Source organism: Miscanthus floridulus, chromosome 16 (genome assembly GCF_019320115.1).
Source record: "Miscanthus floridulus cultivar M001 chromosome 16, ASM1932011v1, whole genome shotgun sequence".
NCBI lineage: Eukaryota > Viridiplantae > Streptophyta > Magnoliopsida > Poales > Poaceae > Miscanthus > Miscanthus floridulus.
In genome coordinates, this window is record NC_089595.1 from 116,507,297 (window position 1) to 116,535,204 (window position 27,908).

At 44.6% G+C, this 27,908-nt stretch overlaps 2 protein-coding genes across 3 annotated transcripts; both read left to right on the plus strand.

Moving 5' to 3' along the window:
* Positions 1 to 7,554: 7,554 nt before the first annotated feature.
* On the plus strand, positions 7,555 to 15,333 carry LOC136511777 (auxilin-like protein 1). 2 transcript variants are annotated; one of them, XM_066505806.1, is made up of 8 exons: positions 7,555 to 8,297; positions 10,193 to 13,532; positions 13,670 to 13,745; positions 13,869 to 13,942; positions 14,033 to 14,098; positions 14,174 to 14,263; positions 14,350 to 14,526; positions 15,084 to 15,333. In XM_066505806.1, exons 1-8 carry the CDS (start codon positions 7,852 to 7,854, stop codon positions 15,117 to 15,119), a joined length of 4,305 nt encoding a protein of 1,434 aa, XP_066361903.1. In that variant the 5' UTR covers positions 7,555 to 7,851; the 3' UTR covers positions 15,120 to 15,333. The 2 variants fall into 2 exon arrangements, with proteins under 2 accessions (XP_066361903.1, XP_066361904.1); XM_066505807.1 differs by lacking the exon at positions 7,555 to 8,297 and adding an exon at positions 8,311 to 8,592.
* Positions 15,334 to 22,349: 7,016 nt separating this feature from the next.
* On the plus strand, positions 22,350 to 23,455 carry LOC136510087 (putative cyclin-dependent kinase F-2). Its single transcript, XM_066504654.1, has one exon. The coding sequence runs from the start codon at positions 22,933 to 22,935 to the stop codon at positions 23,359 to 23,361; it is 429 nt and encodes a 142-aa protein (XP_066360751.1). The 5' UTR covers positions 22,350 to 22,932; the 3' UTR covers positions 23,362 to 23,455.
* Positions 23,456 to 27,908: the final 4,453 nt, after the last annotated feature.

The following is a 27,908-nucleotide window of genomic DNA, read 5'->3' on the forward strand; positions in this document are numbered from 1 at the left end:
CGAATCCGAACAAAAAGGCTGGCCCTACTTACACGCTGGCACGTGCTGCGCGGATGGAGTAGGAGCTCGTGGCTGTCGGGCTCCCTCTCCCGTGTCCCGGCTGTCCCCGTCCGTGCACCGCCACAGCTGTGCGCTGAAAACTGCAGCTGCGGCGGAGGACGAAGAGGTGCTGGGAATCGGAATCCGGAAGGAATGGTCCTCGCTCCTCACTCTCAGTCTCCCGGCCCGACGAAGGCCGTGGATTCCTATTCCTATTCTTCCACCACCAGCACCAGACGCCGGCCACGGACGGCCACGGCCAGCCAACCGAGCCTCCTGTCCTGCCGCCCAGCATAAATGGCCACCAACGACACCCTCCTTGTTGATTGCTTTGCTTCCATTCTTCTTTATTTAAACCCCATCTCGATCGCGATTGCTGCTGCTGCAGGAACAGGACAGACACGGACACGGACACGGAGAGGAGGTTGTCAATTCCCCATTGTTGCCTTCTGCTTGGAGCCTTGGACATTACTACCAGCATAGCACGGCAGCAATCACCAGCATTTTGCGCATGCAAAATCTGAACTTCAGAGTTCAGACGGACTAGCAGTTACATAAACAAAAGCGGGGAAAAAAATGTGCATGTGCCATTCGGTTTGAGTTCGTCCAAAGACATATACTGCTATTAGTATATATATTCAGAAACAGGAAGGTTTGTCAGTAGCCAGGACGTGCCTACGACGAAGCTAGGAGCAGCACGTGAGTATATTATCTGACGCACGTTCCAGTTAAGTTAAACAATTCGCCGAATTCTTCGACATGCAACAAAACAATTTGGCGTGCTGGAACATGATGATCAGGATGTCTTGCTTTCTTTCCACGTCACCATACTTTACTGGCGCTGCCAATGTATCTAGCATTAAACAAGGCCTAAACAGAGGCTTCTTCTACTCCACATGACACAGGGTACGGCAGAATGTATGATGGTGTGTAGGGCCTCGTTTAGATTGAAAAAAAATTGAACCCGATGAATAGTATAACTTTCGTTTTATTTGGCAAATATTGTCCAATCGTGGACCAACTAGGCTCAAAAGATTCATCTCGTGATTTTCAACTAAACTGTGTAATTAGTTATTTTTTTTTACCTACATTTAATACTCCATGCAAACGGCTAAAAATTGATGTGATGGAGAGAGAGTGAAAAAACTTGAAATTTGGATGGCATCTAAACAAGACCTAGGTCAGCAGGCGACCATGGGAGGTGCCAGTAGAATATTGCAGTTGCAGGCATGTAGGCCGTCGTCAATGATCACACGAGATGGTTTGTGCCTGGAAGGACCTTGACTCACAGAATGCAGATTTTTTTTCCCACCGGGACCCCGAGGATGAGGATGAGGATGACCCCAGCTCTTTCTTAATCTTAACCGTTGGATAATCCACTGGCTGACATTCACATTCTGAAGCATGTGTGCTACTGCTACTGCTAGCTAGCTATGATGCTGTAGATTAGTCTAAGTCGCTCACTATTATGTTATTCCATAAACCAATAACTGTAGTAGGTTTTATATTATTGTTTCTTTTCTAAAAAAAAAAGCAAAATGAAACCTAGAGCATGTTATGTAGTGTAGCAGTAGCACTGCATGAGAAAAGTGAAAGCCTGGATTCAGATGTCTTGTCGTCTAAAGGACACAACTAGTCTGCTGATTCTAAAAGTGGCCTCAACAGTTTATTAAGTACTATATTATATGTATACTTCAAAGTTTAGAATCGCATGCGGCAAAGCATGGTGCATTCCAAACAGCAAAGGAAGCAGAGTAGCAGACAGCAGCACGTAGCAGTAGCATCAGTATGTATAATTGTATATATGACGATAATATAAATATAAATCATATCCGTACTTGGTACTTTAAAAAAAAGAATCCGTCGATCTCACCCGGATTCGTGATCTGATATTCAGATCAGATGAATGAATGGATCTCTTTTACGCCGTCCTAATTCTCCTTTCTTTCCGCATTCTTTGTATCCAAGGCATAGATTCCTCCAATTAGTAAAGTGGCGACATATATTTAATAATTCACCAAGTGTTTGATGCGCATCAGGAATCCTAAGCTTTCGATCAAATCGGCGTCTTTTTTCACACGAGAACTGACAGCAGGTGCTAGGGATTTTTTTTTCCCATGGTGCATGCATGCATACTCTATTGTCGTCAGCTCAGCTGTCTACTGATTTGGCCAGGCAAAAGGGGGCCAAATACAGGTGTATGTGCTGAAGCGACCATTCTGTTACTCTTCTTTTTTATTTTAAAGTTTGAACTCAGAAGTTGCTTTCAAATAAAAAAAAACATTTACAATTTCCAATGAGAAAAAGAACCATTTGCTTTCAAAGAAGTAGTACATAGTTTTTCTCTCAGCCATGGGAAAAAACAGTTTGTACTGTAATTACTGCAGCTTACTGTACTTTGTACAGCACATAGTATTCCAGAAGGCCATTAGTCATGTCATTTCCTTTCAGTTCATTGTTTGATTGAAGGATTGGACCTGATTGAAGCAACCAGGATCAGACACACACACGCCTGCAAATTTTGTTCACACATGGAGACAAGTTGACGCTAGATCTTCTCCACTGCACGCAATGACATAACAAGCCCGGCCACTGCATCTATCTGCATGCATATGTAGTACAGTAGTGGTTAGTAGAGACAAGGCAATGGTTGTTGTGTGAGCTTGTTCGTAGTTCGTTGTAGCCCCACAGCTAGACACACACACACACACAGGGGGGGAACATCTGGCTCCATTCCATCCGTTTGTTACCTGCAGACAATAATGAAGAATGAAGAACAGGCTGGTCCAAATACACCCATCGCCACAATAATTGGACTGGCCGGACTAGCCTCATCACGTAGGCACGTCCAAACTAACTCGCCAACAAGAGCAGAGACAAACAAATCCCATTGATTAGAAGCCAACGAGCCAACCAACCACAACTGAAGCCAAAACTCGCCGGTAAAGCATTTGTTTGTGCAGGCCCTGAACCTGAATCCCTGTAAAATATTGACCTAACAACCCTGCATGCAACAGCAGCTACAGAACAAGCACTATCTGAGCTGAGACCAGACTTGGCGGCTCATGGATGTGCAGATATTCTAATCCCAGATGCCCGAATCGGCAACAGCACAAACACCCGGAGCAGGGTCCATGTGACAGCGACGCGAGTGACGCGAGCCAGCACGAGGCATGGTCGATGTGGAAATGCTAAAGAAATAGCAGCAGCGGACCGAGCAGCTGATGATGATCATGAACCTGGCCTGGCGTCACTCGTATTCGACTTATAAGCCATGACGTATGAACTAATAAATAGTATTTTTCTCTTACACTAAAAAGGGCGAACGTCGTTGCCGGTGCCATGCATGAAATGAGAGTCGCTGTCCAGCCCATAAATCCTGTGACTGCGACTGTTTAAGGCCATTAATTCTGAAAGAGTGGTCTAGGTCGGATTGGACGGTTAACAGACGCCGTTAGCAGGTTTCTGGAGCGGTTCTGGCTCTAACTCCACTGAAATTCGGCCAAACAATCATCGGACAAAAAAACTCCAGCGAAGAAGCTCGGAGGAAGAGACGTAGAGGCAGTTTGGTTCAGCGCCCACGCCGAGGGTTGTGGCGCAGAATATGGCCGCCACAGGTGTGGCGCAAATAAGCTTGAGTCATGAGACAAACTGTGGCTGTCACAACTAACGTATTCAACCCAACAGCAGCCAAACTCTTGTGGCAACCGCATGCGTGGCGACTGGCGAGGCAAAGTTTGGTCGGCAACCAAATATCCCCGTAGTCATTCTCTTACTAGGCGAGCTGAGACGTGAAACTATGATCTCTCGTCTATTTCTCACAGATTTAACATAAATTATAATAAAAAAAATATGGTCCATTCTTTTTTCCTTATAGATTTACCATAAATTATAATAAAACTATCACCGGAACCGTTTTTACTAGACATTTTCAAAAGCGGATTCAGCTCTACAAAGAACAAACAGGGCATGGGTCCTTTGACGAGTAGCCAAAATCATCCCAAACTGCGCCTAAGCATGCAGCTTGGGCACGTGAAGAGGAAGAGCGCCGTTAGTTTTTGTTATCTTGGAGGAGGATGCGGCAGGCTAGGGCTGGGGGACCTGGCCACCTGGGAGGGAGGAATGATGGGGAAGGGACACCGGACGGAAGAAGAGAAAAGAAAAGGGGAAATGATTCGTGCCGGGGGAGGGAACAGGCAGAGGACGCCCAAATGAGACCCTCCACTCGCACAACCCATTCCATTCCATTGCCATGCAAAAGGTGGCTCATCATGCAGTTCACTCGTCCAGGGAGTAGGGACGCCGTGGATGATTTCATTTCACTTGAGGCAAGCAGCTAGAGACCAGCGACGACACTGATGGCTGCCTGTGCCTGCCCGGCCAACGGCCATGTACGCCTGCCACACCCAGCGTGCTCCTGGCGACGACCCTGCCGGGCGGGCGGCCGGCATGCAAGCCCTGGACCGCGCCTTTTGCCCCCTCAGCAAACGAAACGAGCTCGAGCTGTGCTGTGGGAGGCGGCACGCGCGCGCGTGCACGCTGTCGACGCAGCCTTGCCCGAGCCGTTTCTGTCTTTCTTTCTTTTTCTCGCTGTCAGTCAGTCTGCCACGAGCGTCACGCGCAAGCAAGGTTTAGCGTGCAAGTAATCTCGCGCCCGTCCCGTCTGCGCCGGTTTAGCGTCGTCTAAACCATGATGAGACGCAGGGATTAGTCTCATCCGATCGAAAGCCTCTGGAGCAGAGAATTCGCATGGCACGGGGCCGGCCGCCACGTGTTCGCTTGATCGTATTAATCATGCTTATCAGTCATGATATAGTATTTTTCTCTTACAACCAAACAATATTAACCGATTTATAAGCCACGTAAACTATACGGACAGACAGAACCTTTGTTCGCAGCAGTGCGTCCAGGGACCATGCGCGTGGCTTTCACTCTCATCCCGTCATCCGTGTCCGAGTGCCAGCGACTCAACGAACACGAAACAGACACCGTGCCTGACTGAGAATGAACAAATTTAAAGCCGTGGCATTTTTATACAACGACCACGGAACAGTCACCATGAGCCAGACAGACACACGGTCTGTCGCGCCTGGGCGGCTGCGGGGAGCCATCAGCTCGCTTTCGGCACGAGGAAACGCACGAGAGCACGCCTGCCATCCCGGCCTGTTGGCTGCTGCAGCTACTGCCGTTGAACAGGGAGGCAGGGAGAGGGAGATCATTGGTGTCATCGGATGGCCGATGGCTCCGCAGCGCGGTCGTTGTCCGTGTGTAATTCCCTCGAATCGACCTTTCCCTGGCACCGGACGCTCCGTGTCTGTGATCTGATCCTGTCCGCTCACGCTCCTCTCTCAACCCCGTCAGACACATCGTTTTCGCGAACCCTGCAACTGTGCCTGTGCGTGGCTCGCCATGAATTGGAGCCGTCGTGCTCGGGACATGGGCATGGCGACGCAGGGGAAGGACATGAACTGGAGCAGGAGGGCGCATCGCTGTCCACGAGCCGAGGCTGAGTCACTCCCCTGTGTCAGTGTGTACATGGTCGGCGGATGTTTGACTCTGACGGCAGGCAGCGTGTACTAGACCGTGCCGACTTTTGGCTCGGCTGGTCCCAGCGACCCAGCAATCGTAGCCGCGACGTCCGGCGAACCAATGGGGGCAGATGGTAGAGCAACTAGAGCGGGCCTCATCGCAGCGTGCAGATTACTCCTACAGACGTACAGTGTGGACATGTCCTGCACTCCGGGCGTAATGCAGCGCAAGGACCGTGGTCCGTGGTTGACCAACTGCACGACTCTGCCAATCGCACGTAGTAGGAGCAGTCCTTCGGAGGAGGTGCTGGAGAGAACCTGGCCTGCCTATCCAGTAGTAGGTTCAAGCTGCTAGATAGGTCATAGATACCACAGCAAGTCAGCCATTATGCTTCTCTATTTTATCATGGCACTGGCTCCTTCCCAAAAGGATATGATTCTTGTTTGTTTCGTCGATACTCAAACTGTTTAAGGCGGTATATCTACACCTATCTTTTTTTTCAAAAAAAGATATCAATATATCTATAAGATGAAGTCTATCTATCTTTCTCTTCAAAAAAAATATCAATATATCTATAGGATAAAGTATATTATAAAAATATATTTAATACCAAATCTGATTTATTATAGATATTGATATTTTTGTTATAAATTTAGCCTATCTCAAAATAATTTTACTTGGCATTCGGTCGTAATTAGATCCCCCCCCCCCCCCCCGGATGGGGAAGTAAGTTGTTTGAAATGTGTTCACCGAATGAGTCAAATGTTGTCGAATATTCGGAGACAAAAAGAATATGATCTAATCTTAGCCGTTACGAGATCCGTTAAAGAAAAATCTCGAGGAAAAAGAAGGAGGTACAGTTCGACGGACAAAAAAAACCACACATCATGTTAACACGTTAACGTCATTCGACTCGGCCACGTAAGGCATCGTGTTCGGATAACGTATATCTATTTATCATGTCCCGAGTGCATTCGAGAGGCATTTGTCGTTCGTCCATGGCAAATCGGATGGTGGAGGCGGCAATCTGCATGGCACAGATGAGATCGCATGCACGTACGTATGTGCACTCTTATATGGCCCAGAGCAGAATGGTAGCTACCAATATAATATCGCCTAACATTTTACCAAATTTGCCATGGCAATTGGTACATCTATGTTGTCTTAACATACATTTCAAGATAAAAAATGACATTGTACCCTATCTAACGTCATGCTTGGTTCACTCGGTCTATCTAGCACGCTGGTACTAGTACTTTGTACTAGGTCGGAAACACAAATGAGTACCCCTGCACAAAACCTACTCCCTTTGTACCAAAAATAAAGTCGTTTTAGCTTTCAAAAACTGTCCCTTATAGAGTGTTGTTTGATGTTGTCTTGTGGGTCGCACACCTACCACTACCATGGTTCAGCTACTTATCTCACCACTCATCGGTAGAGACACTACCTGAGTGAGAGAGCTTGAACGACGTGAAGGTAGAGCAATCATGGTTTTCTTGGTACTCCTTCAAAATCTCAGAACGACCCTCTTTTAGGGACGGAGGGAGTACCTAGAAGCGTGTCAAAGACAATTGATCCCACCACCATCGCCGCCGCAACCCAACCCAAAGCCAAAGCGTCGCCATGGTGAAAACCACAAAGCCGCCGCCGTCTTGCAACACCCCAACTCCCGGAGGCCGTAGCTGGCATCAGGCAGCAAGCGACAAGGACCCACGCCGACGTGGTTCCGGCCGTGCCCCCTCCTGAGACGGGACGGTCGGATGAACGGACGGTCATCCCCCGCCAGCCCATCCATTCCATTCAGCTATTCGCTCCGGCGAGACAACGCTTTTCCGTGCAGTCACAACGTAAAAACAACCCACATCAATATATTGCTCTGTTGGTTTGATTGATAAGTCGTGGCTGGAAAAAAAAAAAAAACAGGTTATTTGTTACGAGAGCTGTTTGTTGGTATGGCCGCCGCAGCAGCCCTCCGCGCTCCCGCTCCACACCGCGGCGCCCATGCTGATTGGCATTTGCCATGCCCCACAAGGACGAGGCGACACAGGCGCGGCGGTTTTTTTAGTGGCAAAACACGGACGGACACCGTCCCAAACGCAGCGACTCCCGAGTAAAGCCCTGCCCGCCTGCCTGCTCCCCCCTGCGCTTCGTCTCCTCCCACTCTGACCTCGCGCAGCGCTCGCCTCCCTCTCCATTCCTCTCCTCCATCCTTCCCTCCCCCAAACCCCTGTGCACGGAGGGTGGGCGAGGGTCTAGGGGGTAGCGCGCTCGCGCGTGGCGGCCATGGAGGCGGCGCGGAGGGAGAGGAGGCACCACCGGAAGGCAGCCGCGGCGGCGGTGGCGACGGGAGCGGCGGGCGTTGGTGGCGGAGGAGGAGGAGCGGCGGCGGCACGGGCGGCGTACGGGGACGTGTTCGGCGGGCCGCCGCGCTTCGCGGCGCCGTTCGGGGGCGCGCCGCTGGACTACGCCGAGGTGTTCGGCGGCGTCGCCGCGACCTGCTCCATCCCGTACCTCGACCTGCCGCCTGCGCCCGCCTCCAGCGCCGGCGCCGGCGGCTTCTTCGCATGCCGCGGGAAGGGGGACTACGGGGAGATCTTCGGCCGCTTCGACTTCGCCGACTTCGCGCTGCCGTACGAGGACCTCTTCGGCGCGCCGCAGCGCGAGCCCGAGCCCGAGGCTGCCAGGGATACGGACCCGGAGATCGCCTCGTCCAGCGGGAGCTCCACCAGGTCTGTGCTGTGCTGCACGCGCTCCCTCCCTCTGACCCACTCCGACATTCATCGCCTGCCTGTGTGTGTGTTTCCGGCTGGGTGAACAGTGCGCGCGGCCTTTGCTGCTTCCCCGGTTTGGGCGTTCTTCGTTTGCAGACGTGGATTTGAAAGACGGCCTTGAGTGGGGTTCACGATTTGCTTTCTCCATTCGGAAATGCGACCGTGTCACGTCGTAGTCTGCTGGTGGGTAGATTGGGGGTGGAGATTTGCGGGCTTTTTACCTTGCACATCTTCCGTTCTTCTCGTCGAAAAGGTGCCTCTTCCGTCCGATCCTCTTTTTTACACCGCTTTGCTCTCCGTCCAGAGTGTTGTTTGTGTTGGAGTAGCTGCTTATGCAGCATTAAGCGTTTCTGGACAGTTTTGCATTTTCTAGTTCGTAAAGGTGTCTTCCTTCTTTGAGGGGAAAGCAGAGCCTTTTCTGCTCGCTCATTATTCGGCTTGGCGTGAAATGGTGCCATCAGGTGTTGTCATTTGCACCTTTCTTTTTGGTGCTTCTGTGGAATTTGGGGGTTTCTGTTAAGGACTCGTCGTTTGCGACCTATCTATCTTCGTATATATTGTTGGAATTAAGATGTATGTGTTAGGTTGTAATCTCCTGGTGGAGATCCTCATACGGTCTGCAGACATTACAAGCACAGACTATTTCCATGGAGTTCAAACAAAGTTGAACTTTCAAGAAGAGTAGGAATATAGGATAGGATGAATTGATAATAAGTTTTCCACAGTTGACGTGAACGAAATTCATAGGATTGGTACGAATTTCGTCAGGCAAGCTTGGTATAGATAAATAATCTTCACTGCTTCTTAAAATCAAGTATAAGGTTGACTTTGGTTGGTGGAAGCATGTATATTGTATGTTCTTCTATGGTTAGTGGTACGCACAGAAATGGACATCCCTTGATTTGTGTTTTTCGCCCATGTGAGCAGTTTCCCTGTCTCATTCAGTTGTAACCAATCTTCCCTAATAGATTCCATGTAACCATTGGCGATGATTTTTAATCATGGGCCCACCACACCTTATAGCGCCAAATGAGTTGGTGCTCCTCCATTATTTGGTGAAAGATCTACCAGTGATTGTAGTAGAACCAAGGAACTAGAAGTCCCTGCTTCCTCCTGAGGAAGAAGCTAGTGCTACACAACAATAGGAACATGTGGAACTGAAGAGGATGTGGTAGTTGGGTAAATCAGCCAGGTCAGTGCAAGAGTGGTCAAACCACACTTTAGCATGTCCGGTTGATGTGTTATATTGCTAGGGAATGGATGCATTAAACATGGATGGGCGCACTATGAACTTGCTGGCCAACAAGCTACATCTGATAAGCTGGTGAGGCTAGCTGGCCATGGGCATTGCAAGGATAATGAAAACGAGTAAACCACCACGGGAGGTGAGATAGGAGATGGGAATCGGGTCAATTTCCTTTTGCATCTGGTCCATTTCCTTTGCTTTTTTTTCCCCTTTTAGGTCTTGTCCATAATGAGTAGAAGCGTTACTTGGTGGGGTTGGGGGTTGTAACGTATGTATATCTTGTAGTGTTGTATGCTGCAGCATCCATTTTGACAGGATGCTGATAAAGGTAATGAGTGATGTCGATATGCTATATTTGTAATATCTACTGCCAGTAATTACCATCAAATATTTGTGTTTTTTGTCTTATATATGAAGTGCATCTCAGTGAAAATAACATGCAGCAAAATGTGATTCCAGCAAAAACAATCAAGTTTGATTTTTCAATCTGCATTCTGTAATTCAGCAACATGTTTAGTGTAACATGATTGTTCTACTTTGGTAGTTAAAAGTGTATCTGTGCTTCCTATCTGTCACATGGTTTACCGTCAACTTTTTGTATTAACAGATCATCGTTTAAAAAAGAATCCTGCCAGCTGGAGGATGAGCCTTCTATACTTCATCAACACTATCAAAATCTGGATCATCGCCAGCACTTTAAAGACCATAAGTTTTCTCCAATATCCTTCTCTCCAGACACAGAAAGTCTGCAGTTTGTGGTGTCATATAACAAAACTACTGAGAGGAGACCCGATGATCTAATTGAGATGACGACCTGCACAGCTAAACCTTCGTTGGACTTTGTGATTGATTCTCGCAATTTGTCACATGATACAGCAATCAATCATGTTTCGAGAATTGACAATGGCACAATGGCCAATGATGATGATAATAAGAACCCAAGCTCTGCTAACACGAGTGTGCGGAGTCCTGAGAGTGATTTTGCAGTTGATCAGAAGCAACAAAGTCTATCGTGGACACCTATTTCTGGAAGTATATCAGCAAATGAAAACCACAAGAACTCTGATATTCATTCAACATGCAGTACTGTAACACCTCCTGATTATGCATTTCTTTGGGTATCTGACAGTGATGCACAGACACAACCAATCAAAGTACAGCCAATATTGAGGCAGCAACCTAAACTGCTCAACAAGAAAGAGAGTGCAGCTAAAGGATGCGTCAATATTGTAAACCACAATTGCTCTCCAACTTCTGCTGCACATACCACTTCAAGTAGCAACATGCCTCACACTGACAAGAAAGTTGATGGCAATCCAACTTCTGCATCAGCAGCTATGAAGGAGGCAATGGATTTTGCCGAAGCTAGGTTAAAGGCTGCAAAAGCATTGTTAGAGGGAAAAGGTGACAGTTTTAAATTGCGGAAGAAGCCAAGTCATCTTAGAAGCACAAGGTCTATGGAAATCAAGTCTCCTATTTCTGTAGATGTCGATACTTCCGAACAAAAACTATCGGTGAAAAAGTCATCGAAAGAAGAAAAGAACCCTGATGATTCTTTGTTTGACAGGCATAAAAAGTTAAGTGCAGTCAGATTAGATCATTTCGATGACAATGGGAAAAAGGTACTTCCATTGGAGAAGCCTCAGCACATGTTGCAACACTGCACTGAGTCCTGTCAAACTTCCAGTGAACTAGAGAAACTAGGCAACTGGAAGTCAGGTAATGACTTTTTTGAGCTATCCGGAGATGATCAGAAATGCAAAACTGATGAAGTCACAGAGGGAGGTGATAAATGCAAGCAAACGGATCCCATTACTAGTGTCATCAATGATCAGAGGGAAACTGAATTCAATGCAGCAGACTCTGACTTGGACAGGTATGAAAAACCATGGGAGGTTAATGATGGCAGGAATGTGGGGGTGAAACATGTAAATCTGGGGGAGAACAAGACGGCTCCAGTGGACAAAGATAGGGTGTCTGTGATTTTAGAACCTTCTACAGAAAATATGGCACACCAAGAGACTCATAATTCAATTGGTGAGGGACTTGTAACACTGGAAAATGCTAAGGAAAGCCATGATACTGATAAATGTATTGAGCTTCCTACAAGTGGAGCCTCCACAAAGCTGGATGTCTTCAAGGATGTCTCAGGTTCATTACCAGAGGCTTGCTTATCAGTAAATGCCAGTGATCTTAGAGACCATGGTAATATTAGTCCAAATTTAAGTCCATTAGCAGGAACATCACAAGAGGACACAAACAGTAAACTGGCACCAGAAGTATCTTGCGATAGCGGGATGCAACACAGTTCTCGGAGTAATGAAAAGTTACAGGAATCCTCAGATGTATCTAATGTTGCTATTTCCCAGGGAAGTAACATTAAATCATTGATTTTAGAAGAACTTAAAGAATCTGATGTATGTGATGCTTTCACGAGGGGACCTAATAGAATTGAGCAGGAAGCTGAAAGTTATGGAAGAGAAAAATTCAGCTTTATTGATGGATCGCTCTTGCTGCCATCACACTTCCATAACAAAGGAGCCAAGATAAATTTAGTCTCTGAAAAAGTACAGAAATTCGAAATTGAGAAGAAAGTTGGTCCATGTGCACACCCTGAAGTAACAATTGTGGATCTGGACGCTGATTGTCCTAAAGATGCAAATGATGATATTCTACAAAATGATAACTTTGCGGACCCAGAAGAATCAAACATGCTGAATGTATTTGAGGTAGCTAGCAAGTTGATCAAAAGAGAACTGGATCAAGGAATGCATGGGTCATTAGGGCATGGTGAAGAGGAGAACATGGAAGAAGGAATGGATGCATTTATCTCTGATATTAATGGCAAAGAAGCAGATGAAACCGCATTAGAAAATAGTGAGTGCACAGGTACTGAAGATGGATCTGCTCACTGTAACCTGGACCAAAATTCATCTGAAAGCACCAACAGGGGAAAAAATGGTGTAGATGCAAAGCGTGATACAACTTGTGATGAAGTTGGATCTGAATCCCTTTCAGGCGATGAAGTTGTCAGCAAAGCTACAAGTGATAGCACCGGAGAGGTTTCCAACAGAGGAGAAAGAGAATTACCAACAGAAAGGTCTACATGTGAAGATCATAAGAAGGCAAGCATAATGGAAGAAAAAGACACTACAGCAAGGATATCAAAGGCAGAGCATGTACCATCTCCCTTGGAGACGACGTGTGGTGTAACTAAATCTGCTGAAGCTCCCACATCAGTTCCTATTGGGACGTGGAAAAAAGAGGTACATGGAGTTCAGAGGACCAAAGAGAGGGAGAACATGACGACAGCAGATAGTGCATGTGAGAAGGACAAAGGGTCTTCTCAAAGAGTACAAGAGAAAAAAGAAAACGAAAGGAGATTGGAGAAAGAAAGAGAACTTGCTGAGGAGAAGGAAAGAAGGAAATTGGAGAAAGAAAGAGAACTTGCCGAAGAGAAGGAAAGAACGAAATTGGAGAAAGAAAAAGAACTTGCCGAAGAGAAGGAAAGAAGGAAATTGGATAAAGACAGAGAACTTGCTGAAGAGAAGGAAAGAAGAAAATTGGAAGAGGCAGAAAGGGAGAGGGAGCGTAAAAAGGATAGACTTGCTGTTGAAAGAGCGACAAGAGAAGCACACGAGAGAGCATTTGCCGAAGCTCGTGAAAAGGCAGAAAAGATGGCTTTGGAAAGAATTACTGCTGCACGGCAACGGGCATCTGCAGAGGCCCGAGAGAAAGAAGAGAGAGCGAGTGTTGAAGCTGCTCCTCAAAGGGCTACTAGAGAAGCTAGGATAAAAGCAGAACGTGCGGCAGTTGAGCGAGCAACTGCTGAAGCTCGGGAGCGGGCAATAGAAAAGGCGAAGGCTGAGAAGGCTCTCGCAGAGGCAAGAGAACGGAGGGAACGATACAAATCCTCTTTCAAGGAGAGTTTCAAGTCCACCAATCAGGTAGGTGTATTTCGTTGGTATGGTCCATTGTGTGATGCAGTTTGAAATTCAGACTCTACTATGCAACCTTGTTTTCTTTTTGTTTCCCCTTTTTAGAGAAATCGCTGACTAGATATAAATCTTGATTCTGGATACAGGACATTCGACAGGAGTCACAATTTCAGAGGGCAACTTCTGGTAATTTCATTCGAAACCCAGATTCCGGCAACAGAGGTACTTAATATATTCAAGACTTTATTGTAAATCATGTTTTCCGAGGAAGCCTTGCATGCATTTTGTAAAAATATATTTGGTTGTTACTACTCTAATTTTCTGCTCTTTGATATTTGTTGGCAGCTGTGGTTGAGGTTGAGTCCGCTTTAAGACATAAAGCAAGATTAGAGAGGCATCAACGCACAGCTGAGCGTGTGGTATAGCTGATACTCCTTTCTGGGTTTTATTTCATTTTTTTGCCTTATGTTTGTCAGTAGTTTGGTGACGTGCACATTCCCTATTTTCAGACAAAAGCGCTTGCTGAGAAGAACATGCGGGACCTGCTAGCTCAAAGAGAGCAAGCAGAGAAACATGTAAGGCATTTACATACAGAGAACAGTCTCACTGTATCTGCGTTTATTCATAGTATTGGTGTTTATGTATTTCAGAGGCTGTCTGAATTCCTGGATCCTGAGATCAAGAGATGGTCAAATGGAAAGGAAGGAAATCTGAGGGCCTTGCTGTCCACATTGCAATACGTAAGCAGTTAAATTTCATGCATCTTTAAATCCGTAACATAGAACATGGAAAAGGTTGTCATGTGTTGCTCTGTTTTCCCTGGCAGATTCTTGGTGCCGATAGTGGCTGGCAACCGGTGCCACTAACAGATCTCATTACAGCTGTTGCTGTGAAGAAAGCTTACAGGAAGGCAACCCTTTGTGTCCATCCAGATAAATTGCAGCAAAGGGGTGCTACAATCAGACAGAAATACATCTGCGAGAAGGTTTTCGATCTTCTTAAGGTATGTGCTTTGTCCATATGGAATGCTCTGGTCCATTTGGAACTCCATTAGAGCAACCCTTTCTGTTTCTGGTTGCATTTCCAGAGTCTCCTTTTCTCTCTTGCAAGGAGTACTTTATTTCTAGAACTTCGGTTTCTGATTTTGCGATAATTCTGGGAACGTCCTAGATAATTTCCTGCACTTTTGCATGAGTCATTCCTTTTTCTCTCAACCTTTTATGCATAAGCTGGCGCGCTTTGTGTCCCTGTTAACCACACCAGTCTGGAAAATGCACGCACATTTGCGAAGGCAATTGCAAAGAACTTTTGCAAGTTATTATCAGACCCTTGATGCACATTTTTGCCCTGCCGGAACTCTGTCTGTTCGAAGACTTTGCATTGCCTGCAAACCAAGTTTTTTTTATTGGTGAAATGCTGCTGCAAAAACTTCATTTCTGGACGCACGGCTTTTCCTGCTTCGCGCTCTTACCTGTGTCATGCGATGATTCAATCATATCAGTAAATGAAGCGGGAACAAAGGAGAGAAACTTTGCTCACCTGCTGCCACCTATTTTGCAGGATGCTTGGAACAAGTTCACATCAGAGGAGCGCTAGGGTGGAAGGAAGCTAAGCGGCCGCTTATTTTGAGGCAGACGATTCGTTATTAGTATATTTATATAGCGGCATCGTTAGTTTCTTGATTCAAACATTGATGTAAATATGCAGTTGTAGCCCTAGATATCCGTGTCAGAAACAGCGCAAATGATGCTGGTTATTATCTTAACTCAGAATCAGTTCAACAAAAAGAGCTCCCAGCTCATGCAATTCACCGAGTAGCAGCTGTGGCAGCAAGCCCCCAATGCTTTCACCTCCCCGACGGCAATGTGCGGTTCGTCGTCGTCGTTGCCAAATTTTTGTTGTCGGATTACGCGATGCAATGAATTGGCAGAATCGGGTTGTTTTTCGGGCGGATCGGATTGGCTTAGGTAGGTCGGATAGCCCATGATCAGATTTAGATCTTTTTGGTAGAGCTTCAGCTTGGCTATGACACAGTTCGTCTGCCCGGACAGAAATAGCTGGCTCTTCTAGCTCGATCGGTGAGAGTTGGAATGGCTGAGCAGCTCGAGCCGGTGCCTAGTGTTCGTGTTCATCAGGATGGTGATCGTGAATCTCTGCAGCCGTTTTGTTTGATCTCACTCCCGAGTGTATTTGCAAGCAACGCTCCTGTGACTGTGAGCTGCAAGCCAAGGTTTACTATACTTGGACTAGCAGCTGCAGCATTGTGTTGGAGTTGTTCCAAATTCACTCCAGAATATAGGCCAGGCTTCTGACGGAGCGAAGCGGAGGCCCGTCGCCGGAGGCTTGGGCCGGAGCGTAGCGGAGTCTGAAGCCGGCCCATCAGGTCTCGCCCCTGTGCTCGGGGGGTGCGGGGGGCGGAGCCCCCCGCGGTACGGTACGGTATATATACCCTTGCTAGGGTTTCGTGGAGACTTGATTCTCTTGTAAGCCGCCATAGGCGTGTAACCCAAAACTCTTGAGATAGTGAGATTGTTGCTGGCTGGTGCCCGTGGTTTTTCCCCTTCACATCGGAGGGGTTTTCCACGTTAAATCGTGTGTCTCCTCTGTGGTTTGATTCTTTACTTCATATTCCTATACGTCGTTCATAACAAGTGGTATCAGAGCTTTGGTTGCTGTTAGGGTTCATGACGACGTCGATGAAGTTCGATCTTCCGCTGCTGAACTACGACACGCGGTTCTCGCTATGGCAAGTCAAGATGCGGGGGATTCTGGCGCAGACTCATGACTATGATGAGGCGCTGGATAGTTTCGGAAAGAGGAAGGCCGAGTGGACTCCAGAAGAGATCCGCAAGGATCAGAAGGCGCTCGCCCTAATTCAGTTGCATCTTCATAATGATATTTTGCAGGAGTGTCTGAAAGAGAAAACTGCTGCAGAACTATGGCTGAAACTGGAATCGATCTGTATGTCCAAGGATCTAACCAGTAAGATGCAGATGAAGATGAAGCTGTTCACCCTGAAGATGAAGGAGGAGGATTCAGTGATGAGCCACATCGCTGAATTCAAGAAGATCGTCGCCGACCTAGTGTCGATGGAGGTGAAGTATGATGATGAGGACTTAGGTCTTTTACTGCTATGTTCTTTGCCAAATTCGTATGCAAATTTTCGTGACACCATACTTTTGAGCCGTGATGAACTAACCCTAAAGGAAGTTTATGAGGCTCTCCAGTCTAGGGAGAAGATGAGAGGCATGGTGCAGAATGACGGGACGTCGTCCTCCAAGGGCGATGCTTTGCATGTGAGAGGCAGAACTGAAAACAGATCCTCCAATGATGGCAATGATGGTAGAAAGAACTACGAAAGGAGAGGCCGTTCAAAGTCCAAGCCGCATGGTAATAAAAAGTTCTGTGTTTATTGCAAGCTGACAAATCATAATGTTGAGGATTGCAGAAAAGTACAGAATAAGGAGAAGAGGAAACAAAAGTCGGCTGGTAAGGTCTCTGTTGCTGCTGCTGCGTCTGATGATGATTCTGGAGATTGTCTGGTAGTATTTGCTGGTTGTGTTGCTGGTCATGATGAATGGATTCTCGATTCCGCATGTTCATTTCATATTTGCACTAACAGAAATTGGTTTAGCTCGTATAAGCCTGTGCAGAAAGGGGATGTTGTGCGGATGGGAGATGATAACCCAGTGTGACATTGTGGGGATTGGATCAGTTCAGATCAAGACTGATGATGGCATGACACGCACGCTGAAAAACGTCAGGTATATACCAGGGATGTCCAGAAATCTTATCTCATTGAGCACGCTTGATGCAGAAGGTTACAAATATTCCGGTTCAGATGGCGTTCTGAAGGTATCAAAAGGTTCTCTTGTTTGCTTGAAAGGTGATCTTAATTCTGCAAAGTTATATGTCCTTAGAGGGTGTACTTTACCTGGTTCTGATTCCGCTGTTGCTGCTATTACTAATGATGAACCTAGTAAAACTAACCTTTGGCATATGCGTTTGGGACATATGAGTCACCATGGTATGGCAGAATTGATGAAGAGAAACCTGCTGGATGGCTGCACTTCGAGTAAAATAAAGTTTTGTGAGCATTGTATTTTCGGGAAGCATAAAAGGGTACATTTCAACACTTCTGTTCACACCACTAAAGGTACTCTTGATTATGTTCATGCTGATTTATGGGGTCCTTCCCGTAAGTCCTCACTTGGTGGTGCTCGTTACATGCTTACAATTATTGATGATTACTCTAGAAGGGTTTGGCCTTATTTTCTGAAACAGAAAGATGATACTTTTGCTGCTTTTAAGGACTGGAAAGTAATGATAGAAAGGCAAACTGAAAGGAAGGTAAAATTGCTTCGTACTGATAATGGTGGAGAATTTTGTTCGCGTGAATTTAATGATTATTGCAGATCGGAAGGCATTGTTAGGCATCACACCATACCCCATACTCCACAACAGAATGGTGTGGCCGAACGCATGAACAGAACCATCATATCTAAGGCCCGTTGCATGCTGTCTAATGCCAGGATGAGCAAGCATTTTTGGGCTGAAGCTGCTAATACTGCCTGTTACTTGATAAACAGGTCGCCTTCTATTCCACTAAATAAAAGAACTCCCATTGAGGTATGGTCTGGTACGCCTGCTGATTATTCACAGTTGAAAGTTTTTGGATGCACTGCTTATGCTCATGTTGATAATGGAAAATTAGAGCCTAGAGCTGTTAAGTGTCTTTTCCTTGGTTATAGTTCGGGAGTCAAAGGCTATAAATTGTGGAATCCTGAAACAGGAAAGACTTTTATGAGCAGGAGTGTTGTTTTCAATGAATCTGTGATGTTTACTGACAGTTTGCCCTCAGATCATGTTCCAGAAAAAGAGCTGCAGCGTATGCGCATGCAGGTGGAGCATGTTGATGATGATACAGGTGTGCAGGTGGAGCCTATTGATGAGCATGGTGACCATGATAATGATGTTGCTGAGGATGATGCTCATGATGATGTTCAGCAAACTCCTCCTATTTTGCAGTTAGAGGAGGAATTTACCTATTGCTCAACGCAAGTCAAAAAGGACAATTGCACCTCCTAAGCGTCTTATTGAAGAGTGTAATTTGTCTTACTATGCTTTGAGTTGTGCTGAACAGGTGGAGAATGTTCATGAGCCAGCAACCTATAAAGAAGCTATTCGTTGTGGTGATACTGAGAATTGGATTTCTGCTATGCATGAGGAGATGCAGTCTCTTGAGAAGAACAGTACATGGGAGATTGTACCTTTGCCTAAGAATAAGAAGACCATCAGCTGCAAATGGATCTTCAAGAGAAAGGAGGGTTTATCTCCAAGCGAGCCTCCAAAGTATAAGGCAAGGTTAGTTGCTAAAGGCTACAGTCAAATTCTGGGTGTTGACTACAATGATGTGTTCTCTCCAGTGGTAAAACACAGTTCAATTCGTACTTTCCTTAGTATTGTTGCTTCACATGATCTTGAGCTTGAGCAGTTAGATGTGAAGACTGCGTTTTTGCATGGAGAGCTTGAGGAGGACATATATATGGACCAACCAGAAGGGTTCATAGTGCCTGGCAAGGAAAAATATGTGTGCAAGTTGAAGAGATCCTTGTATGGTTTGAAACAGTCCCCTCGTCAGTGGAACAAGAGGTTTGATTCATTTATGTTAGCACACAGTTTTAAAAGATCTAAGTATGATAGCTGTGTTTACATCAAGCATGTTAATGGATCACCTATATATTTGCTGTTATATGTTGATGATATGCTGATTGCTACCAAGAGTAAGATTGAAATCACTAAGTTAAAGAAGCTATTGAGTAGTGGTTTTGATATGAAAGATCTTGGTAGTGCTAAGAAAATTCTTGGTATGGAAATTAGTAGAGACAGAAAATCTGGTTTGCTATTTCTTAGTCAACAAAATTATATCAAGAAAGTTCTTCAGCGTTTCAACATGCAAAATGCTAAGGTTGTTAGTACCCCTATTGCACCTCACTTTAAGTTGTCAGCTACTCAGTGTCCTAGTACAGATGCAGAGATTGAATACATGTCAAGGGTTCATTATTCTAGTGCTGTGGGGTCTTTGATGTATGCCATGGTTTGCTCTCGTCCAGATTTGTCATATGCTATGAGTCTTGTTAGTAGATATATGTCTAATCCTGGCAAAGAACATTGGAGGGCAGTTCAGTGGATTTTCAGGTACCTCAGAGGCACAGCAGATTCCTGTTTAAAGTTTGGAAGAACTGATAAGGGTCTTATTGGCTATGTGGATTCTGATTATGCTGCTGATCTAGACAGGCGAAGATCACTTACAGGTTATGTGTTTACTGTTGGCAGTTGTGCTGTGAGTTGGAGGGCTACTTTACAGTCAGTTGTTGCTTTGTCTACTACTGAAGCAGAATATATGGCTATTTGTGAAGCGTGCAAAGAATTAATTTGGCTGAAAGGTTTGTACGCTGAGCTTTGTGGAGTTGAATCTTGCATAAGTTTGCACTGTGACAGTCAAAGTGCAATTTACCTCACTAAAGATCAGATGTTCCATGAGAGAACTAAGCACATAGATATCAAGTATCATTTTGTGCGTGATGTGATTGAAGAAGGTAAGCTGAAGGTATGCAAATTAGTACTCATGATAATCCTGCTGATATGATGACAAAGCCTGTTCCTGTTGCTAAGTTTGAGCTGTGCTCAAGCTTAGTTGGTTTAATTGGATAGTCCAAGAGACTATTGTTGGCACCAGTGGTTTTCTATCTTTGTTATGTTCAGGATGAAGGGTTGATTTATGATACAAGATGAATTTGTCTCAAGGTGGAGTTTGTTGGAGTTGTTCCAAATTCACTCCAGAATATAGGCCAGGCTTCTGACGGAGCGAAGCGGAGGCCCGTCGCCGGAGGCTTGGGCCGGAGCGTAGCGGAGTCTGAAGCCGGCCCATCAGGTCTCGCCCCTGTGCTCGGGGGGTGCGGGGGGCGGAGCCTCCCGCGGTACGGTACGGTATATATACCCTTGCTAGGGTTTCGTGGAGACTTGATTCTCTTGTAAGCCGCCATAGGCGTGTAACCCAAACTCTTGAGATAGTGAGATTGTTGCTGGCTGGTGCCCGTGGTTTTTCCCCTTCACATCGGAGGGGTTTTCCACGTTAAATCGTATGTCTCCTCTGTGGTTTGATTCTTTACTTCATATTCCTATACGTCGTTCATAACACATTGCTCATAACGAGGAGTCACTGCGTGCCTGAGGACGTCGGACGTGCCGGACTGCTTGTGTGACCACTGACAAGGTTTGTCATGGCCGGAAACCTGTCGTAGGTTGCCGGGAGCCCAGGATTGTGCGTCTAGTATGGACGTACTAGCCCGTAGGGGTGAGCATGTTGTGGCACACCTAGGCTAGCTACCTGATTTGATTTGTTTCTCGTTTTTGTTGTCCCTTCCGGTTGTTGAACTTGGAGTTCCCTTTTTCCCTAAAAAAAAAAAAAACTTGGAGTTCCCTTTTTTCTGTCCGTGTACTTTGTACTACTGCCTCCGTCCGAAAAAGATGAAATTCTAGTTCCATCTTTAATAAAAAAACAAACTATTTTAAAATTTAATCAGATTTATAAAAGAGTATATTTATGATGCCAATGCTAAATTACTTTAACTATAATATGGCCCATGTAAATAACAGTAATAATTTTTATTATTAAATATCTTAGTGTGATGGTTGCTAGACTTAAAGAGTAAGAATTATGGGTTGAAATACTCTTTCCTCTCCCTTTCAAGAGAATTATCATGGTGCTATTTGTATCATTTACTCATAAAAGGGGCATGCATGTGCACTCAGTCTGGGCGTTCGGTTAATCAAAACCGATCGGTTCGGTTCTTCGGTTCTTCAGCTAATTTTGGTTTCGGTTAATTCGGTTCGGTTTCGGTTCTAACCGATGGAACCGATTTTTTCAGGAACCAAGAAACAATACATTCAATTGCAAATTTCGGCAGCATTTTGCCTGATTTTCATGCAGCCAAAAGGGACAATTTAAACAACAATGCAGCATAAAACAACAGTACAACACATATATGTTATTGTTCTCTCAAATATTCAAGCATAGAGCAATATTCAAGCCTGCAGTAAAAAAAAACAAGAGGTCCAACAACTTAGTTTGGTTATTTCATGTCAATTCGGTTAACCGAGTGCTGGAACCGAATTAATCGTAATAATTTCAGTTCCTGAGAACCTGGAACCGAACCTGGGACTGAATATTTCGGTTTCGGTTAGTTCGGTTCGGTTCTCAGTTTTTCGTGCCCAGGCTTAATGTGCACGGTGCTAGCCATAACTATTTAACTTTGAGTTGAGTGGTAATTAAGCAAAAGCACGCATGTGTTTATGGCTATTCACTTTGGAGTGGCAATTAAGGTGAGTGCTAAACCAAGTAACTTATGCATAATAAGTGACAGTAAAAGGCATGCATAGTGCTTGAAATGTCGTGCATAACTCTCATGTTTAAACATGGGCTAGCATGTGTATATAAGGCCCTGTTTGGATCCATGGGGAGTTTAGCCCATGGCTAAAGATTAGCCCTTAGAATAAAGGGGCTAAAGTTTAGCCCATGGGGGTGTTTGGATCTAGAGGCTAAAGATTAGACATATACCCTACAATGACTTATTTTTCCTTAATTAATACTCATGCACGGGAATAATATGGGTGGGTGGGGGTAATATGTGTCTTTTGCTATGAAGGGACCACTTTTAGCCTTCTTTAGCCCACCTTGGAGGGGTTAATGAAAAAGGAGTGGGCTAAAGTTTAGCCCCCACTTTTAACCCTCCTATTTGGATCCATGAGGGCTAAAATGTGACTAAAAGAGGCGGGCTAAAGTTTAGCCTCATGAATTAAACAGGGCTTAATACACATGAAAGTAGACTAGTTCTTTTATCATCGAGAGAATTAAAAAGGTAAGAAGGAAGTGTGAAGAGAAATATTTTTAAGATGCAAGAAGTAAACATGGTGCATGGTGAGTTTGTGTTATTTGGCACATGAATAGTTTATTTGTGCCACACACATATCAAAGGTGTCTATTTTGATTAATTATTTTTGGCTAATGCGATCTTTAAGCTTCCACGAATTGGTATTTATGTTAACAATCAAATAAGTGATATTATAAAATTCCCTATAAAATTGTATTCTATGACCATGGTTCTAATTTTTTGATATTATAAATACTGATACGTTTTTATAACCAAATCTGATCAAACTCAAGACTTGATTTGAGCCGATCCTACGCTAGAACAATATTCTTTTTCCAAATGGAAGGATCGTGAGTTCGTGACGGCGAGTCATTGATCACAAATCATCAGCCACGTTTCCATAACAAACAGACCTCGGGCTCGCCGTCTCGATCACCGACCAGCCGCCGTACAAGCGGGACGGCACGCGGCGGTACATGGCGCCGGAGATGCTCCTGGGGAAGCCCGACTACGACGCCATGGTGGACATGTGGTCGCTTGGCTGCGTCATGGCGGAGCTCCTCACCGGGAAGCCGCTCTTCTACGGGGAGGACGACAGCGAGGTGCTCCGCCGGATATTCAGCGTGCTCGGCGTGCTGGGGCAGAGGACGTGGCCGACATTCAAGTCCCTCCCGCTCGCCGGCACGGTGGTCCTGCCGCCCGTCCGCCACCGCAACAGGCTGCGGCAGCTCTTGCCCAAGGAGCGGCTGTCCGCGGATGGATTCGACGTCCTGAAGCGGCTTCTCTCCTGCAACGCCGACAAGAGGCCGTCGGCGTCGGCCGCACTCCGCAGCCCGTGGTTCACCATAGACATCGACTCTACGGCTTCAGTTTCTCCTGCTGCTGCTGCAAAGATGGTTCAATGATCTGAAACAGAAGATGGTGTAATGTATTATTATAGTGTATCTGTTATGATGTTATCCCTATCTGTGACGTGCATGCTTTTATGGTTAATTAGGCTACTCTCCGTGGGTAGTTTCATGACGTTGTTTCCAACACAACCATGTAATATAGAATGAAATAAAAATTGGATGAAATACTAAGTCTCAATGCAAAGCTTTATTCCATAATTTTATGAGCATTTAATTTCATGGCTCATAGATAGTTAGTAATCGTACCAAACTCATTTCTTTTTTCTCTTCTTAAATACACTGCCATGTCTATGTGGCAACCTATTTAATGCAAATGAAACTCAGCATAAAACTTTCACTAAGACTGGCCTTATATTACTTGCAGTGACCGGTGTAACTTATCCACCCGCATTAAGTCAGGTGCTCGTATTTTTTTTAGATTTATTCTAGGATTTATAGCAACATTATTATTCATTTTTTTATAGTCTAAAAAAAACGACTATAAGACAAACACGTATCATTTCAAACACCTGGAGCTATGGAGTTAGGCCTATAGAATGGGGGGCTAGGGTTCAGCATTAAGGTTCATAGGAATTCGGCGGTTTTATAGAGTGATCCTAAGAATGATAGGTTTTGCCTAGCAAACATTAAGGTCTTGTTTGGGAGAGCTTATCCCAAGGGCTTCTCCAAAGGAACCGGAGCCGGTGGCTTCTCCAAAACAACTCTAATTCCTCTTTTTATAGAGGACTACAAATAACTTTTCATAGTAAACCGTTTGATATGGCTTCTTCAGAGGAGTCAGAGCTAGAGAAAAGTCACACTTCCTCTGTCCCAAATTATAAGACGTTTTGATATTTTTAGATTCGTAGCTTTTATTATGTATCTAGACATAACATATATTTAGGTGCGTAGCAAAAGCTATTAATCTAGAAAATTCAAAGCATCTTATAATTTGAAATAGATGGAGTACTCAACAAGAGCGGTGGAAACCCAACGAAGACCCTAGGTTGTAACGGGCACTAGAGGCATACTCTATATCAACAGCAATCATAAATAGCCTTAGTTCATATCACGAATAATCCCTTAGACTAAGAACATTACTCATGCAACATTACGGCAAACACTTTACGGCCCGTTCGGCTGACATAATTTTGGCTGAAACTGGCTGAAAAATACTGTTCCGGCTGAATTGTTGTGAAAGAAAAACACTGTTCCAGTTGAAAAAAGAAGTCAAACAAATTAAATATGGGGTAAGCCGAACGGGGCTACAGAGAACCAGAGACGGCACCGACTTTGTGTCCTCTGTGGTGTGGGGACTGAAGAAATAGACCACCTTCTGCTTGCTTGTCCTTACAGTGTCGAAGTCTGGAGTTTGGCCCTCAGACTCCCTGGGCTTGATGATCTCTTGCTGCTGGACATGGCGTCTTTCTAGGTTTGGTGGACGACGTCGAAAAAAAGGGTCGCCAAAACGGCTAGGCGAGAGGATTCGACTCCATGGTATTGCTCGTTGGCTGGGAACTGTGGAAGGAAAGAAACTCCAGGACGTTCGACGCAGCGGCGAGGCATCCAGTCTTCGGCTCCATCATCGACGAAGCCAACCTTTGGGTCAGAGCGGGCTTCCGTCACCTTACTAGCTTGCTGCCACTGTTCTTGGCAACGTCGCAAAACAATTCTGTAAATTAGCCATCTGAGAACTCTATCTGTGTTTGTGTGCCTGTTAGTTTGTCTGTCTTTTGGTAATCAATGGATTACGTAGGATTGATGTAGATGTAACTAACCGTAACTCGTGTCACAAGGGCACGTTCGTGAAAAAAAAAAGAACCGGAGACGGTGAATATGCCAGCTAATTATGCTCTAGGACCAAAATAAAAAAGATGATATTACAAAACAAATGAATATTCAGAATAGAATAATTTAAGAGTATCCCCATAAAACCATTACGCAATTGAAAATAAACCATAAAGGCCTGGTTCGTTTCTCTTATAATCTGTCCTTTTCAGCTTGTTTTTTTCAGCCGGAACAGTTTTTTCTCTCACAACAAATTAGCCGGAACAATGTTTCGACTTGTTTTTTCAGCGAAGTGAACGGGGCCAAAATATGGATGGAAAAAAGTGGGGCATACATGAGAACATGAAGAAAAGAATAATGAACTAGTAGCTTATAGCCAACTAACAGGAGAGGAAAGAATTAGGCCCACAAAGCAACCTTCTGTTAAAAAAGAACAGCATCTTAACTTATATAGAAGAACATGGAAAAATGTGGACAGTATTCTAAGCTCCATCTAAAAGCATCAACCTTGCAACTTCTTTATACAGCCATGCAAATGCATAGAACTGTTAGCATAATAAGATTTGCAATTTTTCAGAAAAAGGTCATTAATTACTTTATTATTTTCAACAGCAAAGCAATTGAAAAAAGGATACATACAAGAGTAGCAAGCACATACAAGAGCTAAACCAAGAAAGCAATGTGGCCTAGTCGATAGGCCAACTATACCTTGACAAAATCGCAGGTTCCACTAACTCCTGCCAACCGATTGAGCTCCTGAACATCAAAGTGTTGTGTTAGCATAAGAGCAACATGATAACTAGTGCATCAATGAAAGGTGGTAGTTTAAAAATGTGGTTTCAAAGAACCTTTCCCCTGGTTATCTGGTATTCATTGTTATTCAATCCAGTAACTGAAGTTGAGCTGCATGAAAACCATTTGCATGATTCAGTTAGCCGTGGGGCTTTAACAGAAAAACGAAAGAAGGCGGTGCTCCAAATAAACAAAGAGTGAAGGTGCCATCCCTCCAAAGCAAATCGACCACAAGTGCCAAATTTTAACTGATAAAGATTAATCAATTCTAATGCATTGGTCAGTTTGTTAAAAGGTTATAGCCAAGGGCATCACATTCACCAGCATCAAAGAACTTTAACTTGAGAATCTGACCTAAATCTTGCAATTTCTCTAAGCGGTCCACCTATTCCGCAGCCCACATCCAAAACCTACAGTTAAAAAAAAGAGGAAAGCACACATCCTCTAGTCATGCAAGAGCAGAAAAAAACAATTCACAGACAGATTTCAATAGGAGAACTGACCTTCATTCCTGGTTTCAAGCCAAGCTGCAGGGCAAGAAAATGCTCATGACGCTTGATGCTTTCACGTAAGGATTCTCCATTCCATCTAACATAATCAGCATAGTTAAATTACCATGGACCACTGGCGAGCATAACCTATGTTACCTTTTTTTAGAGTAGGCACTAAAACACTTATTCATTCTGAAAAATCGAAGGTCAACATATAATTTTTCTGCAAGGGAGTTCTCTCTTTAAGTAGAAAGAGAGGTTCTGCAAGGTCTTCTCACCTGTGAACAAAGTGGAAGGATTCACCCCAACCATACTCATAGAAGCTAGTGGCAAGATCATAATATTTGTTAACCTAATAAATCAGGAAAAAAAATCAGCTGCTGATATTTATCTATCTCCAGTATATAAAACACTATGAATTAAATAGCCTCTCATAGTCTCACTCCAATGCTGTTATCATTCATCCTAAGGTCATGCAGAACAAAAAAACAGTTTCAGCACCATGGATCAGTTAATACATAATAGAGTGATGTGTTCTGCCAATACTTCACATTATTTTTAGAATAACATCTATCCTCAAGACAATCTAGTTGAGCAGAATTGCAAGCAGGCAAACCTTTAGCTTAGCAGGTGCAGTTTATCTAAAAAGCCACAGTACAGCTAGAATAAGGGGCATCAAATTTGTAAAAACCAAAAGGTCTCTTTGAAAGGTCCTATTACCATATCAGTGTAGTTGGACTTTCTTGCTTCCTCCTTCCTTCCATAATATCCATGATATTTCTCATACCTAGAAAAATAATTTTAAAATAAAATCAGAGTAAAATAAACACAATTACTAGACAGATATTTCTTTGAAAGGGAAGGGACATGATATGAACCAGGATGCTAGTTCCATTCAGCAGATTCTACAGTATGTTTCATCCAAAGGTAAAAAATGAATATTTTGATGCTCCTTAATGGTATCTACTGCATGAAAGGACAGGTTGACAACTTAACCTGACATGTGGAGATCTAAGTTGGGACGGGTTTAGTTAGGCGAAGTTTGCACTTGCAAACTTTGCATAGTATACGATTATCTACTGTAGCATTTTCGTTTGTATTTGTGAATTATTGTCCAAACATTGACTAATTAGGCTCAAAAGATTCGTCTCGCAAAGTTAAAACAAACTGTGCAATTAGTTTTTGATTTCGTCTACATTTAGTACTCCATGCATGTACCGCAAATTTGATATGATAGAGAATCTTCTATTTGTATAGTGTACTTTTGGAGAACTAAACTGGACTTGAGCTAACACTGCACCACAAGATAAGCTAAGATCTTGGGTTCTACAGTTCATGGCCAGTACTAGACTAGGAGAAAGATAGTGACATCCTGGTCATACAACCTCAGATGCACATTTATTAGTCCAACCACTAAACATGAGAATAGGTAACAATCCCGTACACCGTACAGGTCAAGGGCAACATAGACAAGTACTGGCCCTCGTTTAG